Here is a 17,745-nt window from a genome sequence, read left to right as displayed (position 1 = left end):
TCGCACTAATTCGAATTTTTATATAAGGGCAAGGGAAGTATCTGGGGTATCTACTTGGGATCGATCGGCAATTTTTTTATATATTTAACAGGCCTACTTTCACTTCAACTGTTCAATACATGGCGCCAGAACAATGAAATAATACGATATTGATATTGATAAAAACCTGAGAGAATCCCATGTTTTCACTGAAAGTATAATTTTGAAATGCGTAAAGCTTCTATTGCAGTGTTTTCAGTGTTGCTAGGCGCATCGAGTTGAGAAATGTGTTCTATAAAAATATGAATATTATTATTATTATCGTTTATTTTCTAAATACCGCTCGCGTCTCTAGCCACTCTTTCTTTTTCTCTTCCACTCTCCATAAGGCCATCCCTCATTCTCTCCTCATCAGTATCTTCACTGAGGAGCCCGCTACACGCAGGCTGAGCAATGGAAATTTCATTTGCATTTCTTTCATAGCGAATGTGCAAACGAGAGTTATCCCATAGTGTGATGGCTAGCACTCTGGATTCTGAATCCAGCGATCCAAGTTCAGAAGCTTTCAGATCTTTGAGACAACTTTCTTGAAGTTTTATGGGGATTCTTGAACGGCAAAAATATTACTGAACTACAATTATTGATCACGATCCTACCATTGGCAAAATTCAAGGTGATAAATCAGGGTATAGCTTCTGTTTCTCAGGCAACCTGACCCAGGTTGTTCAATAGGCGGAAAACCCTATGCACCGGATAAATCACTATCCAGTGGATAGCGAGGTTTGTTTTATGAACATTTATCGATAGTGTTTTATTCGGTGGATAGCGTTATCCATCCTTTGAAACTCGAGGCCATGGTGTTAAAGAAGTTACTGCTCGTTATATGACGGTTTCAACCTGTGTCTTGAATGTGCTCTCTCAACGTCCCGCGTGTTGCTACAAGCCAATAATCAATTAAAGTTAAGGCAGTGTTATTTCATAATCAAAGTGACTGAGGGTCCCATGGTGTAATGGTTAGCACTCTGGACTTTGAATCCAGTGATCCGAGTTCAAATCTCGGTGGGACCTATGTTTTTTAAATCGGAGTATATATTTTGTTTTTCGTCACGTTTTTATAGCGGCTGCGTTAAAAAAAAAAACACTGGCCAAACGTATTTTTTCCTGTCGTTCATCGATTAACAATATGTTTTCTTGAAACAGTCTTATGCTTCTTTGGTGCGCTTTCAACGTTATGTATGCAACCCAAAGTTGATAAAAACCCAGAATACTGAGCAATCTTTAATTCTTGATTCATGATCTAGTTCCAGTATTTAAAACATCGTTTTAAAAGCCATTAGAGCGCTATAGCTAACGTGGGTTAGGTGCCTTGGTGTAATGGTGAGCGTTCTGGAAGTTTTGGGTCGATACACCGAGGACTTTGCTGTGTAGACACGTTGTACAATAAAAGTCCATTTTTAGTTACTATGTATGAAGTGTTTGTCAACAACAGAGGTCCCATGGTGTAATGGTTAGCACTCTGGACTCTGAATCCAGCGATCCGAGTTCAAATCTCGGTGGGACCTATAGCATAGAGATATTTTTTAACTTTAATAGAAGAACGTTATCTTTTGTTTGCAAAGTAGTGGATTGAATAGTCTAGGATTTTTTGCATCAAATCAGAAAATAACTCTCTTTCTCGTCATTGTCTGTTGTTTTGCGATTAAAAGGTTCTATTGTTCTTTTAATTAGCAGTGCGTTCATTGCATTGGCGAATTTTTTTCAGTCTGCTGTGGCCTAAGTAAGTCTTGTACGATGTTTTTTTAACTGATACAGATAAGAGCTGGTCAAAATTGTAACTGTTAGCTTAGAAATATGACAGATTTCAGCTGAGATGTGAAATCTGAAATATTGACTGATATTTTACCAATCACCTGGGATATCGCCAAAACTTTCACTCATAAGGCTGTGTTCACACTTAGTGCTGGAGCACTGGTACTCAGACCCTTTATCTGGTGCTCCAAGTATTCTAGTGCCATTTAGTGTTCGAGTAATAGGTCGAGGCCTTGTACCCGGGCACTAGCTCTGTGCCCGAATTCTGGGGTGAGTAATTGGAAAAAGGGGTGTATTCACATTACTATCCAGCGAGAATCGCACTCGGGCACCGCCCGCTCGGGTAACAAGTCTGAACTTAGCCAAAGATTAGATGACCCCATCCAAACCCTTCTACACATGCTGTCTAACTTCCCAAGCACAGCAAAAAGTGAATGAACGACTGAGCTCGGGGTTTTCAAAATTTGTTGTTTCTTTTTCTGAAGTTGTTCTTTGCGGGCTCTATGGCAAGCTTTGAAAATTGTAAAACAATAGGTTAAGAAAGGTTAAGAAAAGTTCAATACTGTTATTGCTAGAGTATAATCATGGATTGGGCCCCATGGTGTAATGGTTAGCACTCTGGACTTTGAATCCAGCGATCCGAGTTCAAATCTCGGTGGGACCTTCTCAGCTTTTTTTTTTTTTGGGAGGGGTGGGGTGGGGGGGACGGGACCTTCCTATTACATGCATGGACCTGTGCGTAGATATAAATATTTCTCCCCATCCCGGTCGGTCATTAACATTTTGACTGACATTGATCAAGAATACAGGTGCATCAGAGGCAACAGGTTGACAATAGGTGAACATAAAAAGATGCGTTTGCGTGTCACTGCCGGATTGATCGAGTAAGATGTAAAAATGATACCGCTGTGTGAACGATAATGATGCATTTGTATTAACAGTCGCAAATTAGTTACAACCCCGTGCTGAGGCTGAAAAACTCTGAATAGAAGGAGGAAAGATCACGCAGAGATGGATTAAAAGAGAAAACAACATTTGTTTTTGAAGTCAAGAAGTTTTTCCTAACAAAGAAACTCTTCACCGGATTGATCGGCATATTACTGTGCACGTGATGGTCATGTTCAGATGTCAAGGCGTCTCTCAATGTGAATATGTAAAACAACATTCTAGCTTTTTTTTTTGGAACTACCTTTGCAATGTAATTTTGAAAATGAATTCATAGTTCTTAAAAAAAATTCAGTGGCACAACAAAAAACCTCCGCTCGGACACCTGCCCATTCGCATGGCACATTGTATAATTTGCAGTACTAAATTGTGAAGAAAAACAATCGTGCTTTCCTTTTGTTCTATTTTTTACGGAGGAAACTATAAATATTTTAAAGAAGCAACAACCGTTTTGTGCAGTAATTAACTCTCACAAAAAAAGTCTTCAGGCGCTTAAAAGATATAGAACTTTTGAAAAGTCCTTAATGAAGTATTATTATCCTTCATTACAGCCCGTGGTTTATTGGCAGGTGCTGCGGGAAATTTAGGTCTTGCACCACGCTCATTGTCCCTCACAATTGCCAACGCCTGTATGATAGAAACATTGTATGATTTACATCCTATACTAACATGGCTAGTTTCTTCACATTGGCAATGATAGTTTTTCCTATTCTTCAAGTCAGTGGACGACCTTCGAAGTTTCCAGCTGCAAGTAAGTAAATCGCACAGCATTTGAGAATTAATCTTTATTTTAGAAAAAAAAAACTATATTTCGTTGTTTTGCCGCAGAGGAAAATTAGTTATAAAGGTCGTTTTCAAAATATATAATCATGGTGCAGCAATATTTCAATCAGACTAAGTTATATTGTTCAATGCGAAAAAACTGGCAAAAATTGCTATAGCGTATGGCTGTAATGTGTATATTTTTTTCGATACTTTTTTTGAGCAGTTTAATATCTTGCTCTCAGTGCGTAATGATTTAATTTTCTAACTTTGATGCAAACGTCTTTAACACAAATCCCAAATTATTCTATTCCTGGAAATGAAAATTATCCGGTGTAGTTTCAAGTTTGTTCTAGTTTAGAACTTTCCTCTCGCTCGTTTTTTATAGGGGTGATATTGAACTCTGGAGGGAGAAGTATTAGATGGTTCCACCCTGACCTCTTCAAGCTAATATTTGACGCCAAACCACAAAAATTGTTTTGTATTGTCTATTTTAACTGTTCGTGGTTGAAAAATGGGTCAGATTAAATTTTCTTACAACAGGGTGAATTTGGGTTAAACAACATGGAATTGTCTGAGGATGAAACTTTTGGACCCAAAACCACAGCAACGTGACTTGAGGCGATCGGTGTGGCAGCTCTGTTTATGGCGCGAAAATTTATTTATTTCGTGGGAGTCTCAAGTCCCGTTTGCAAGGACGCGGTTTCATTTGTAACTGCATCTTATTCGATGCGGTTAGGCCTTCCGTTTACAGGGCGAAGATGTAAGAAATAATGAAGCGCATCTTTTTGAAACCGCTGTCAACAGTGGAGGGCTCTCAAAACGTGGAAACGGGGGTAAAAGCCGGTGTCGTTTTGAAAACGGCTTTAGTTCGGCGTGATCGATAAAAAAGGGAGAATTTTTTTTGTGGGGGAGAAGAATTGTACTCCCAATCAACAGTTTCTGCCCTTTATCTACTCTGTATTCGCTCGGTATTCTCGAAAGAAACTCTACTTCATCGTCTGTGCAAATGAAATTACTGACCTCTTTACGCTTCCATTTTCAAAACAAAATGGCGACACGTCAAGGTATAATCGTCTCCAGATCTCAGTAACTAAACCTGTCACGGCCATGACATAACAGCTGGGAAATGGATAAATCATTGTCATGTAAACGCTTCGAAACAGTGTCCTGTTCGATACAGCTTCAAAAGGATGTAATTAACTGTGTAGATTTAAAACTGCGTTTCTGTAAACGCAGCCTCAACATGCACGCTTTTCTCTCCTACTCAGTAGATTGAGTTTCTGATTGGCTAATTCTGATTGAATTTGGGTGCGGTAAAATGGAAAATCACCTGCAGCCTAACTAACAATGCACTGATGAAACGCGTAATACAAAAACACTGTAACTGAGAGCTATAATGTCACTTCAGTTTCGTGGATGAATTATCTCCTATTTAAACTCTGTTTTTGTTTTAGACCGTCTTACTAAATACATGGGGTATGATGTTGCAAAGCGGGCCTACATGCCACGTGCGTCTGAGAAATACAAGAACGACGACAGCTCTTTGGGAGAATATGAAGACCGATTTAACATCCATCATGCAGGCAGTCACAGGACTGAAGAGGACGCGGTATACTCGTCAGAGGGAGTTCGCCAAATGGTGGCCACTGAAGACGATGACAGCATGCACGAAGAAAACGCGTTACCATTTGAGAACCTTCATGAAAACGGCCACTTTTCCATTGAGGAAATAATCAACAGGGAAGATGATACGGGGATAGACTTAAATGAAAATGATGACAGTTCAGTTGAAGGGTATAGAACTCCCTTTCAGAATCACCAAGAGGTTCAAGCGAACGCCGACGATGATGTAAGAATGGGTTTGGTGCTCGCAAATCAAAACGATGATACAGCGAGCTCCGAAGAGCATGAAGTCTTGGCGAATCAGCACGGAAAAGATCGTAGTTTCCCGTTCGACTTCAGCGAAAACGATGACAGCTCAATTGAAGGGTACAGAACACCCTTTCAGAATCACCAAGAGGCTCACGCAAATGCCGACGATGATGTTACAATGGGTCTTGCGCTCGCAAATGAAAACGATGATACACTAGTTTCTGAAGAGCATGAATTCTTGGCGAATCAGCATGGAAAAGATCGTAGCCGTTACCCGGCAGAGGTTATTTCAAAGCGTGCCCGTCTTCAGGTTCCCTGCATCTATTGTTGCAATATTATCAGGTAAATCAAAGGTTACATCGTCAAAGTATAGGTGGTAGTCTGTGTTTGCTGAACGTTTTACACTGCGAGAGTTTGACGAGAGCTAGGCTGCTGTCGTGAGCAGTTAAATTTGCTGAAGTAATGAGCTCACGTTCGAAACGACAGTTTCGTTTTAAATATATATAGTTTATTCATGGACTCAGCCGTAATCATACATTGAAAGTACGGCATTCCTTTATACAAGTGACAAACAGCAAGAAGTATTCTAGAACGAGAAAAAGATCAATGGTGTATCGGCAATAGTACGCTGTTATGCGCAGTCACTAAATAAAGACGGATAAAAGCAAAACAAAACCCTTTTAAAACGAAAATCTATGCGTCAGGACTGGGCTTGAATGAGTAGTCACTCTTTTGAAAGTTGCGTAATTTTCTTGTCAAAAGATTTAATTCAAAGTTATCTAAAGATATTGACCAAAAACACGTCTTTCAATCTGCATATGCAATAATCTGAATATTTGAATGAAGGGAATATTAGCGTCCTTTGAGTCTATGTCATCAGGATCAAATCCGTCAATGCGTATTATTTTTTTTAAAGTGATGTGATTCATGAGATTCGCTGAATGAAGATAACGTCATTTATGAAAGCAATATTAAGGGCCACGAGTCCATCGCCCCTCAGTCTTTTTTGTACGGACCTCGCTGCGCTTGGTCCGTATTGTCAAGACCTCGGGCCGATATTCTCCAAATATGGCCTTCGCACTTAGTTAAAAAGCTAAGTTTCTTACTGCCCTACTAAGGAGGTTAGCAAAAAGGCTTTCAGTGTATGATTTTGCTCGTGTAATACGTTTTGCTTGCTTTACAGGTGTGTCGCCAACTTTGCTCATCTTTGTCACTGCCGGAACTGAAGAAACTGGAAGATTACAGATGAATGATTACGTTATTGTTTTTTCTTGTCAGTTGTTAAGCTGCTTTTGCAGTACTGTAAGAATTTATGGTTATGCAAAGCTGATTTTTACTGTTGTTTGTAAGAATATACGAGATGCAAGAAGCATGCAGTCAGATGAGATTGATCATGTTAACTTTATCACTAGACTCATGAGCAATTTCCTGACAAACGAATTCTTGTGATTTTTTCTTTGGCGTTAATTCACAAATAAATGTCCTTTATAGTACCAGGAGTAACGGACTACTGATAGCAACCATGATTATGAGATGTGGGTTTATCACTTGTGTTTCTTAAACGTGGCAGTTTTTTTAAATTTACTCAGCTCTTGTACGATCACACTTAAGTGTATTGCAATATCCTATTAAACATCATTACACTACTTCAGTTCCTTTTCATATCTATCACATTCCTCAGCTTTATTTCTTCATGCAACGTACCTTACCCTACTTTACTCTACCTTACCTTACCCCTCCCTACTCTACGAAGGGGCTGAATCCAGGCATCTCATCCTTTTCGTTGTATGTGTTGGTGAAACTCAGGACAATGCATGGGGAATATGATAGGATTATGATTGGGCTTTTCAGAAATAATTCTGGGAGACTGTTTATAAGGAGAACATTTTACCCGGAGCGAAAGTTCCCCTCTCCTTGAGCCTGTTCCTGCCGGTCGAGCCAAAACTTGGGGCTCTTGGTTCTGCGAATGTTCTTTATGTCCCCCAATGTCCTTGTGGGTGAGGAAGAATTGGCAAAGCGCTTACCTGGAAAAAAGCTGGCTTGAGCGTAGAGTCATCCTACCTTCAACTGTATCTAGGGTAAACCTACCCTGCAACCGTCTTTCCTAGATACTGACTATATCTAGGAACGATTAAGGGGACTCTACCAGCAGGGGAAGGGTAACTCTCTCCCCCGAGCCATAGAGGGTCACTCCCTTAACAATACGCCCCACCCTCTAAATATTGCTGTTTGCTTAGTTGTTTTTTCGTTGCACCGATCTTGGGTGCATATTTGCACTACGCGCCGTATTTATGGTCCCAGGTCAGTTACGTTTTTACTCTTTGATCAAATCCTACCTGCTATTTGTGCAACTGGGCACGGCGGAAAAACCGCTGATTGGCTGAAAAATCCGTTGTCTTGGAGCATGCTCAAGCGCTCGCCACTGACAATTTGCGGCTGCAAACGAGTTTCGAAAATGTCTGGACATTTTGTAAGCGTTAGCATCGAACAGCAAGAAATGTTGTGGATTTTTTTCCCAGTTAGAACTTCTACTTGTCACAGAGAATGTGGATTAAGCAAACGTAAGTATGTTGCAAATGTTAGCCTGGTTTTGTCGCTTTCTTTGAGTGTTATTCTTTGTGTTGTGATTTCTTTTGGCCGTTGGTGTCGTGTTCCAAGCGGAAGCACCTGCTTAGTTTATTTACAATACTCTTCTGCTACAGGTATTGGTGTACAGATGACTTAACACAATGAACACAGCATAATGGAAAGCTATGTTGAAAGGTAAGCCAAGTTTTCCTTCCTATCCTTCCGTAAATGGTTGATTTTTACAAGTGGTAACATTTTCTAGTTCGTGTGTGGCTTCGGAAACTTTTTGGCTCGATGAGTCTACATTTTAAAAGTTGAAGATTTTGTTTGCTATCATTTGAATTACCCGTCATATTTTGACTTGCCTCTGGGAAGAGACCCGTTGGGTTTTTTGTCTGCCATGTTCATATAAATAGGTGACGAAAACCGTTGACACTGTACTGTAAATGAGCTTAATTTTGTAGATTTAAGGATATAAATCTTACATGCAATACATGTTTTAAAAGCGTAGCCAACTGATGTTCAGTCCGGATATCAGCATACTATTCAAGGTGACACATTTCTTTCCACGTTTAGATATATCCTCTGGCTTGTGTTGTCTACAATTTAAAAGTTCTTGCAGCGGTGCAAGAATCTGATATGACAGATGTACACTAAGTTTTTTGTTTTGTTATTGAATGGACTAATTGCGTGGTTTTGATAGAGTTTTTAAAAGTTACCTTGTAAAATTAATTTTTTGGCCTGAAGGCAGACTTTTTTGGGTTTAATTAGTCTGATGATGATGAGGTTAATGAAATGTTTTTATTTATTTATTTTTTATTGAGTGAAACCTCAAGAAGTAACAATCCTTTTGTTGTACTTCATGATTATGTTGTACTACATGATTTAAATTTCCCAGTTACAAAGCTAACAAAATGACTGAGGTATTCACAATATAGGTTGAAAGAAGTTGCGTAGTCTTCAGTGCTCTACGCAGTATTGTATAATGTATGAACAGTGCAGATACTAAGTATACCTTAATTTAATTTTACATTTTTTCCTCTCTTTTTACACAGTTAGACCTCAGATTTTCACAGCTCTCCTCCCCTCTTTCAATTACTTGATTTTCTGGCTGGAGACAGTGTGATGTGGCCATGTACATCAATGTGAAGAAGTTTTTTTCATGGATGAAATGAATGCCATCTTCCTTGGAGAGGATACTAAATGATATGTCCCCTTTTATAAAAAGATTAAGGAATAATAAATGGGATAATTAAGGAACCAAATGCATGGAACAAGTATTTCAGGATTCCCCAGTAATTAATAAAGAAAAATGTTTGAAGACAGAAAAATTATAGTTTGGTAAACAACTTGGTTGGGATTTGACTTCTTAAAAATTTGTAGATCATAATATTTTGGTGTGGAAGTTTATGCGATATTTAACAATTATTGTTTGCAATTGAGGTGAGTAGTGGCTGTTATTCACTGAGATTGACAAGTTTTTATTATATGTACAAAGTGATCTCAACAACAGATGAAAAGGAAACCATTAAAAGATAATTTATTGACCTCTCAATTCATGCGTGGAAAACGTGCAAGTGGCATGAAGTTGTGCACAATTCTTTACAGAATCTTCTAACACGGCAAGTCTAGTTAACCTGCGATAAAATCCTCGTTGATCGCAATCTAGCAAAATGGTCTTTTAACACTGTTCAAATCAGCAATCTAAATGAAAAGTCTGTTTGCAAAACAATTTCATTGTTCAATCAAAGTTTTCATTTTCACTTGAAATGAAAATTGAAAATTCAAAACTTTGAAGACTTTTTTGTATTTTCTGGTACAGTATCTTCTTATATTCTCAGGATTTCCGTTTCAGAAACACTGGTGGAACATAAGTTTTCGCCAGCCATTCTGTTATTGTTTGGATCACGCATCATTCACTCGTTAGGGAGTGAATAATTATCAATTATTCCACGAGAGCATGTTGGATATGAGATAATAGATAGCCAACAAGGCACGTATCGCTGAGTTGGCTTTAATCTTCTCATATCCAACAGGCACGAGTGGAATAATTCTTTATTAAAAAGGCCCCCAAAATATAGAAAACTAGACTTAAATAACAATAAAAATGCTCAAAAAATCATGCATATGCTTTCCATATTTGTAGAGCATGGTATAATGGCTCATAACCCCTGATGGCTGAAACAATGAAAACTCTCAAATTGCATTATCCAATGATCCAGTTTTTTTAATGATGCTCATTGCTTGTCTGTTTGTGTTGGATTTTATTTTTATTTCAGTTTAGTTTTCTATATTTGAGGGTTGTTTTTAATGGAACAATTCTAGTCATGCTTGTTTGGTCTTTTTGTTTGGGAATGGGAGAGGTTAACTTAACAGTAGTTTTTACATGTAGTTATTTTGGAATTGCAAATCTCTAAGTTGCATTTTAATCAGATAAACATTTTGCTGAAACATCATTGCCTGATCTGATTAATTTACCAAAAAGTGAATTGTGGTGCCAGAAGATAACCATATCCACCTCAAGGGAGGTCACTGGAAATTCTGAGGAGTGGGGGGGGGGGGGGGGGGGGGCGAGAATTCAAAACTTAAAATTTTGAAAAGGAATGTGTGAAGGTGAACTGGCATTTTCAGTGGGGTGTTCAGAGGAAGGGGTTTGCTCCAAATGCATGTGTTACGATATGAGCCCTTGTTGCTTCACTGATGTTGATAGAGATTTGAATATCTTCTGTATCTGCTATAGTCTTATTTTCTACAGTAGTGGGTTATCAGCCCTCAGCCCAACACCCAACCTAGAAAGCCTGGTGATCACAATTTGTCTGGTCCCTATCCTTCAACCTACCAGATGTACAAGACTCCAGCTGACATAGTTCATAGGGTCATGGATACAAAAACCATCCCTCCACAATAAGGTGGTGACCCCTTAGGATGGTTGGAAGTTGGGGGAGGGAGTAAACAAAATTTGGTGGCAGGGTCTGCAAGGGTATGGAATTTATCTGGAACACAATATGAAACAGTAGAATTTTGTTGCAGTGAAGGCTACAGAACCTACTCCTTAAAAGTGTCTAGGAGAGATGGCATACGGTATTTGCTTGGAACAAGACTTAAACTTACTACTAGGGGAGGAGGGATGGCGCAGTTTTCATGTGTTTTCTCACAATGGTGCTTTTTGCAAAAAGGCATGCTTTCCAATGTGGTCAGTGTATGACGCAGACTTTGGACTGCAGGCCAGGTGTTAAAATGCAGACTGTAGACTTTTTAAGTGTTACTGTGTGTTAACAGTAAACAGACCAACCTTATTCAAGCTAAAAGAAGTGAGAGTTTAGCCTAAATAGTTCTAGGGTTAGCCTGAATATTTTCTCCAGTTAGCCTATTTAAGGTTGGCTCTCGACAAAACACGATTCAGTTATAATAATTTCTGCAGTATGTATTTCCCCATTACTCTGCAGTCTGCAGTGCACAGTCTGCGTTTTACACTGACTGAATTTCGATGTAACTACAAGCCTGCACAAGAACGAATGTTCCCCCAGTATAAAGTGGAACAAGAACCCCTTTTGGCGGATTGCTTTTTTCGTTAGCACAATGGAGAAATGTTTGCAATAACGAAGCCCGCAGCTGCGGGGAAAGCTGCGTAGCCAAGGAACAAGAATCGTAGTAAGTGCGAAGTAGCATAAGCCATAATATCAAACACAGGCTAACATTAACAAAGAGCAATTTATTTTATCCTTCAAGCCGTATTACGTGTACGATACAACTTTCTACAATGCCATATTAAACCTCTATAAGCTTACTACAAGTTTTTAGTTCATGGCAGTACATGCCCGGGGGGAGGGGGGCACTAACACATATGGGCTTTATAGGTATGTGCCGCTGTGAAGGGTATGGTTTTCAAGCAGTTTACTCTAGGATAGGGTATATAAATCAGAGCGTTTGGGTCTAGAATAGGGTATCATTTTTCCCAAAACTGACTAGTTGGTTGAAGATTTTCTCTAGACTAAGGAAACCAGGAATTGCCACTCAAAAATATAAAAAAAATCAAATCGGCAAGTTTAAATTTACGCAAATCAGGCGCAATAGTGTCGATAGATATGGGGATTTGGGGAGTTTACTCTAGTATAGGGTAGCAAAATTCAGCTGAACTAGCTCTGGTATAGGCTAAAGGCTCCAGGGACCCAGCGGCACATCCCCACCCAGAAATTCCCAGAGTACCCCCCCCCCTCCGGGAGTACATGGCATCCACTGAAGCGGTAAAACAAGGCACGAATGAATAGCACACAAGTGAAAAACACAACAAAATTAGGTATTACTTACGAATTCGTCCTCCACTTTTTCTTTCTTCAGGCAACGATACAAAAGTCCAAGAACAAATAGCATTTAAAAATTTTCATCAGCACGAAAAAAAAAAGTCATATTTTATATGTTCTGTAAAATTAGACAGGCTACAAGAAATTGCGGTTCAAAACCTTAAAGAACTTGACACGACCTTAAGAAAAGGAAAAACGGTACCTCGGGTGAATAAAAGCTGAAAGTTTCCTTTCGGACGAGCTGTCTTTATCGCCTGAGAAAACTGACAACACCGTTTCGATCCTCTCGATCACAGTAAAAACATCAGCACGGATCAATGCCCAAAGTAGCCGAGTTGTTTGTAATTGCCTTGAGCGAGCAAGATGTTGCCAAAAGCCATGACAATGACGTGTTCGTTTTTGATTCGTCGTCCGCCATTTTAAAAATGGAAAGGCGGGAAGACGAACCGAACTCTACTGTGCATGAGCAGCGGTTTTTCCGCCGTGCCGTGCAACTGTACTAACAGATTAGGTTTCTATTTTTATTTTTTGCCAAAAAAAAGTTATTTTCAACTATCATATATGTGATGTAAATACAGGAGTGGCTCTGTATCATGCAAACTCCTGCTGAACATGGCTCGCCGAAGGATTCCTTCATCGATTCAAACAACGAAGTCACAAGATTTTGCAAGGACAACTTTTAAATAGATTTATAGGTCTATTGATTGCAGCAAATAGCCAGGCAAGAAAATGTACTTTAGCTGTTGCTTTAAATAGGGCGTGGCAGAGATCAAAGAAGATCTGGGTGTACGATTACTTGGGACAACGATGTTTTAAATGCGTGTTCTTTATTTCCAAGCTAAGAGTGTTGCTTTTTCAACACTAGCATATATTCCTCGTTACTACAGGCTGTGAAGTTGTGAATGCCTGCGATACACATCCAATGGCCACGTAACTACGCTAACGACTGTCACCGACAAACTGAGGAACAATTATCAAGATTCAACATCTTGGACCTGTGGGAAGGAAAGAAAGAGTAATGGGTTTGTGTACATTATTTCTAATGAAAATTATTTGTCGAGTCAAATGCTTAAAAAAATACTTATCAATTTGTTAATTCCTTATATTACTGGGACAAACAACTTAGCTCCTTGACTCAGGGCGGCACAAAACAGATTCCAGCAGTTAGATTTTGATGGGTCATTATAAGCACTCTTTATCACTTGATGCTACAATCATTGTATAAACGAACTGCCCAATCATTTGTGAACACGTTGTTATCATTTTTGTGACACAATGGTTTACCATAGCAAAAGTATGACCTGCTAAAGACACCCTTAATTACAGCTTTAGAGGCTTACAATTCAAAAACGGCACGGTGAATTTTTTTTATATTATCAAATTTTGATAAGCATGATAGGAAGCAACGTTTGGCACAGTTCAGAGCCACCTTAAATTTTAAAAATTGTTCTGAGCCACCTTAAAAAACCGTTTTAGTCAATTGTAAACTTCAGTAAAACAAAGTATATACATTTAGTGTAAAAAACAAAAAAAATTCAAATAGTGTTTAGCTGGAAATAATGGCCAAAAAAATAAAGATGAGCGCTTCCTCCTCTCGCGTTGGGCTGGTTTGATGATGACAGACAAGAAGAAAACTACTTAATCCCAGTCAACGAGATCTTGACTGACTGAATCGAGCCAGAAATGGTGTAGAACTTAGTATAAGTGAGAATTCTTGATTATATCTTTCATGGATGAAGAGGATCAAGAGTTCAGTACGAGAAAATTATAACGGTTATGGTATGATTCTTAAAAAACTATTATACGGCGGGACTTAACCTTGTCAATAGACAAGGAGAGCGTGATTGGATTTTCTGGGAATTTTAACTCATCATTCATTACATGACCTTTTATCAACCCCCTCCTCGGTGAAGTCACGGGTATGTAACTTTTTTTGCTTGTGATGAGACTTTTTCTCCTTACCATCGACAGTTGAACAGAGCTTCTCTTAGGCTTTCCGAGACATCCTCGTATCTGTTGTCGTCGTAAATGTCTCTGTAATCATTGTCTCTGAGACCTAACTCGTTCCTCGGAGAATTGGCGTCATCGCCGCGAAAGTCAGAATAAACATCTGGTTAATGTTGTGTTAGAATAGCTCAGTATACACTCGACGACAAAAAACAACATACAAGTACCATATCAGAGAGGTACCATATTAGAGAATAGTATTTAAAGCTCGTCAAGAAGGTGTACCTGAGTATCAGTGAAAAAAATAAAAACATTGCCAATGGCATGGTGATATTGTGCACAACGATTTAACAATTGTACCTCTTTCTTTGTCATCAAAATAAGGAGCGGGAATACCAATATGAAGTGCTATGGCCAAGAAAAACAACGCAGCAAAGACAGTGAGGCCTTTCATAGCTACAGTTGAAACTGACTCGATTCTCACTCGGATTTCAAGAAAATCAGAGAGCCATACAATGAAGTTAACACGATTAACTCCCACGGCCTTTAAATCTTTTATGGTGGCACGCTGCTTCTTATCACCTCGTTCCTATAACCTGAGCATATTTTGCTACATTTTTAAAATGTTTATTTTGTTCCGCTTTTCTTTTTTAATTAAGTTGAAGCGATCGACTGAGAAAGTCGTGCTTCTACCACGTTTCCAAATCTGATACGAAGTTGCCATAGCTTGGAAAAGAAACCAACAATTTTACTCAGACAGATATAGTCTATCTTTTTGCCTTGTCTGGTTAATGGTAACAACGGTGGACAATGAGTCCTCACTGTGACTCCAAACAACTCCAACAGAATTGCGTGAACTGTAATTGATTTCATTATTTTCCGAAATTGCTTTACTTAATAAGAAAATGTTTTTATTCTAGCAGGTGCCCAGGGCTGCAGGAGTTCCTTAATTCATAACATGTTATGTAGTCCACCAACAGCACATGGGTTTCACGAAAAAAAATACATAACATAACTGACGTCAATAACCCAAGCCGAGCTGACTTGAAACTCATTTATGGAGAAGTCTACAGAACTGGTTCTTTCTTAAAGTACAGTTTAAGGGCAGTTGATTTTGAAAAGACGTTTTAAATCACTCAAGCTGACTACTTTAAGGGAATTGTCTTTCTGATATCATAACTGGGCAGTACTGAAATAAAGTGAGCATTACTTAGCACATTAGAATTCCAACTGGGCTTGTAACATGTATTACAGTCCTGTTCGACACACCCATTGTTGAGCCGGCTATTATCGCAAGATTTAACGACACTTTCTAGCCTACAGGGCACTTTCTAGCCTACTAAACCGGCGATTCGTGCAGTATTAAAAAACTGGCTGCAACTCGCTTTTGGATTGACTTAACTATTTACGAGCAGGATAACCTGTATTTCGGAGTCGTGAATTTTTTTTGCGTTATTCTTTTGAAGTATTTCGTGGCATTTTTCCAGATCCGTTTTGATTAGGGAGAGGTTCACTGTTTTGATAAACACATTACTTTATACAGTTTATTGAGTGGCTGAAATATTTTTCTTGCTTCGGGACTTCATGTTTCAAACTTCCTTTGGAGATGCTGTAAATATCGAAGGACACGTTTGCTGAACATCTAATTACTTTTCAATAGCTCACATGTTTTTATTTTCTATCTTTTCGCAAAAGGAATCATTATTGGAGAATTTAACCAGTCCAACTCTTTAGATATCACCACATGTTCAGATCAAATGAATAAATTTCTTTATTCAAAAGGCTTAGTGTGTCTGCTGTGAAAAAGAAGTTTGAGCTGGGAAAATGTAACTGCTTATGTGACAACTGTAACACACTGCGAGGTAAAAACGGGGACTACAAAATGTAACATATTTATTTCCCCTGCCCCTTTCCGTATTCATTAAATACTATGGGAAAATTAGACACCTCCCAGCCGAATAGCGGTCTATCACATTCTGATACGAAATAACAGACGATTGTTAAATGAGATGATGCTTTATTTTGATATCAAAAAATAGTAATAAGTTAAGGGCCGATGTTCCACCGTGGAGTGCAAAGGCATCGAGTGTTGACGTAAGAGCACCTGGAAAGAGCAACATTGAACACCGTTAGCTCAGATTAATACCCTGAATACAAATAGCCTGTTGCTTGTTAGCTCGTTGACAAAAACATAAGCCATGTTCTGCTAAGACGCTTAAGTGTCCTATGAAAACTAACGTAAATAGACTGAATTTTAGGATGAAGAAATCGCTTTTAATAACTCCCCAATTTAAACACGGAGTGAAACTCGTATGTTCCGGTCTTTGCAAACATAGCCAAGACATCGCAGACAAGCTAGAGTTTTTTCCTCTACTTCCAATAAAAACATATAGATAATAAATAATTTTACAGCATAATTATAAGCTTCTGTCTACCAAGTTTCTAAATCTTAGTTGCCTCACTCGCATGGTACGTATCAATATGTAATTACATAAATTTCAAGTTAGCTAGTGATTACAGCTAGCGCCTGTTCTGAAAACTTGCTCGACACACAGACCGATCCACGCACTGAGAACTAAACGGTAATGCTTCAACAGGTCAGGTCTTTGGAATAGGATATACGAAGGTTCTAAATGATAGATAAATAACTACCATAGAATTCCGAAAGTACTAACTGTACCCACATAAACAAAACAGACTGTACCGGAAAAGGCCGTTAATGTTGGTAATATAATGCAGGGCGAAAGTATAATGGACGCATTATATCACAGTGTTACTAATTACAATGTATCATTTGACCCTGCTGCCTGACAAGTACAGTCTAAGTACGGCTTATAAATCATAGTTTCAAGATAGATTCAGAAGAGTGCGTGATCAAACCACAAATAAATAACTCTTTAAGTTGTTCAGTCTTGCAGTCAGGCTGATCCTTGTGTATTGTGCTTGAGATACGAAACATGTAATAATTAAAGAGAATGAAAGAAATAAGCTACTTGTTTACTTACCACAAGTTATTGCAACATTGCACGCACTCTACAGGCGGGGCTGGATTTCGTTTAACTGCTCTCTCAAACTCTGGTCGTTCTAGTTCCAGTCCCTCTGAGTCACCAGTTTCCGGATCAGGACTTTGGTAAAACGGATAAGGATTTCCTACCCAAAAAGTGTCGAAAGAAATACTTAAGCGGTTAAGGAAACTGTTCCTCAAATGAGAACAGAGTTAAACATTATTCTGGAACATTATATTTTATCACACAAGAACACGGAAGAGAAAAATAGTCGCGTTTCACTGGCAAGTTCTCATGTTTGAGTAACATAGACTATCTTTTTTCATCTTGTCACTTGATACTTGACAATGCATTCTTCTCAATAAAATCCACCATAGTTGAAGATGAGTGCGAAAACAGTGTTTCCGAAAATAATTGTTGAGAGTCATATATTTTTTTGTAATTTCGATTATATATCTGTAAACAAAAAGTATCAAAAAAGTGATTTCATATAAAATATGAGGAAAAACCCGTTGCACTGACTGCTTCTGTAAGTATTAACAAGATAAGTTATG

The 17,745-nt window shown here is 38.6% G+C and overlaps 1 protein-coding gene, 1 long non-coding RNA gene and 3 other non-coding genes across 6 annotated transcripts; all 5 read left to right on the top strand.

Moving 5' to 3' along the window:
• The first annotated feature begins 975 nt into the window (after positions 1-975).
• Positions 976-1,047, top strand: Trnaq-uug (transfer RNA glutamine (anticodon UUG)). Its single transcript has one exon. It is a non-coding gene; the product is annotated as a tRNA-Gln (tRNA).
• A 422-nt stretch (positions 1,048-1,469) lies between these two features.
• On the top strand, positions 1,470-1,541 carry Trnaq-cug (transfer RNA glutamine (anticodon CUG)). Its single transcript has one exon. It is a non-coding gene; the product is annotated as a tRNA-Gln (tRNA).
• An 839-nt stretch (positions 1,542-2,380) lies between these two features.
• Positions 2,381-2,452, top strand: Trnaq-uug (transfer RNA glutamine (anticodon UUG)). Its single transcript has one exon. It is a non-coding gene; the product is annotated as a tRNA-Gln (tRNA).
• Positions 2,453-3,376: 924 nt separating this feature from the next.
• Positions 3,377-5,768, top strand: LOC145469615 (uncharacterized). The gene is made up of 2 exons (XM_081453373.1): positions 3,377-3,484; positions 4,953-5,768. The coding sequence occupies exons 1-2, from the start codon at positions 3,403-3,405 to the stop codon at positions 5,714-5,716; spliced, it is 846 nt and encodes a 281-aa protein (XP_081309499.1). The 5' UTR covers positions 3,377-3,402; the 3' UTR covers positions 5,717-5,768.
• Positions 5,769-7,808: 2,040 nt separating this feature from the next.
• On the top strand, positions 7,809-9,353 carry LOC145469605 (uncharacterized). 2 transcript variants are annotated; one of them, XR_014042344.1, is made up of 3 exons: positions 7,809-7,931; positions 8,073-8,133; positions 8,994-9,353. It is a non-coding gene; the product is annotated as an uncharacterized LOC145469605 (long non-coding RNA). The 2 variants fall into 2 exon arrangements; XR_014042346.1 differs by having other exon boundaries at positions 8,515-9,353.
• Positions 9,354-17,745: the final 8,392 nt, after the last annotated feature.

Source organism: Orbicella franksi, chromosome 2 (genome assembly GCF_964199315.1).
Source record: "Orbicella franksi chromosome 2, jaOrbFran1.1, whole genome shotgun sequence".
NCBI classification, from domain to species: domain Eukaryota; kingdom Metazoa; phylum Cnidaria; class Anthozoa; order Scleractinia; family Merulinidae; genus Orbicella; species Orbicella franksi.
Note: the sequence above shows the minus strand (reverse complement) of the source record. Positions and strands in the feature narration are given on the sequence as shown.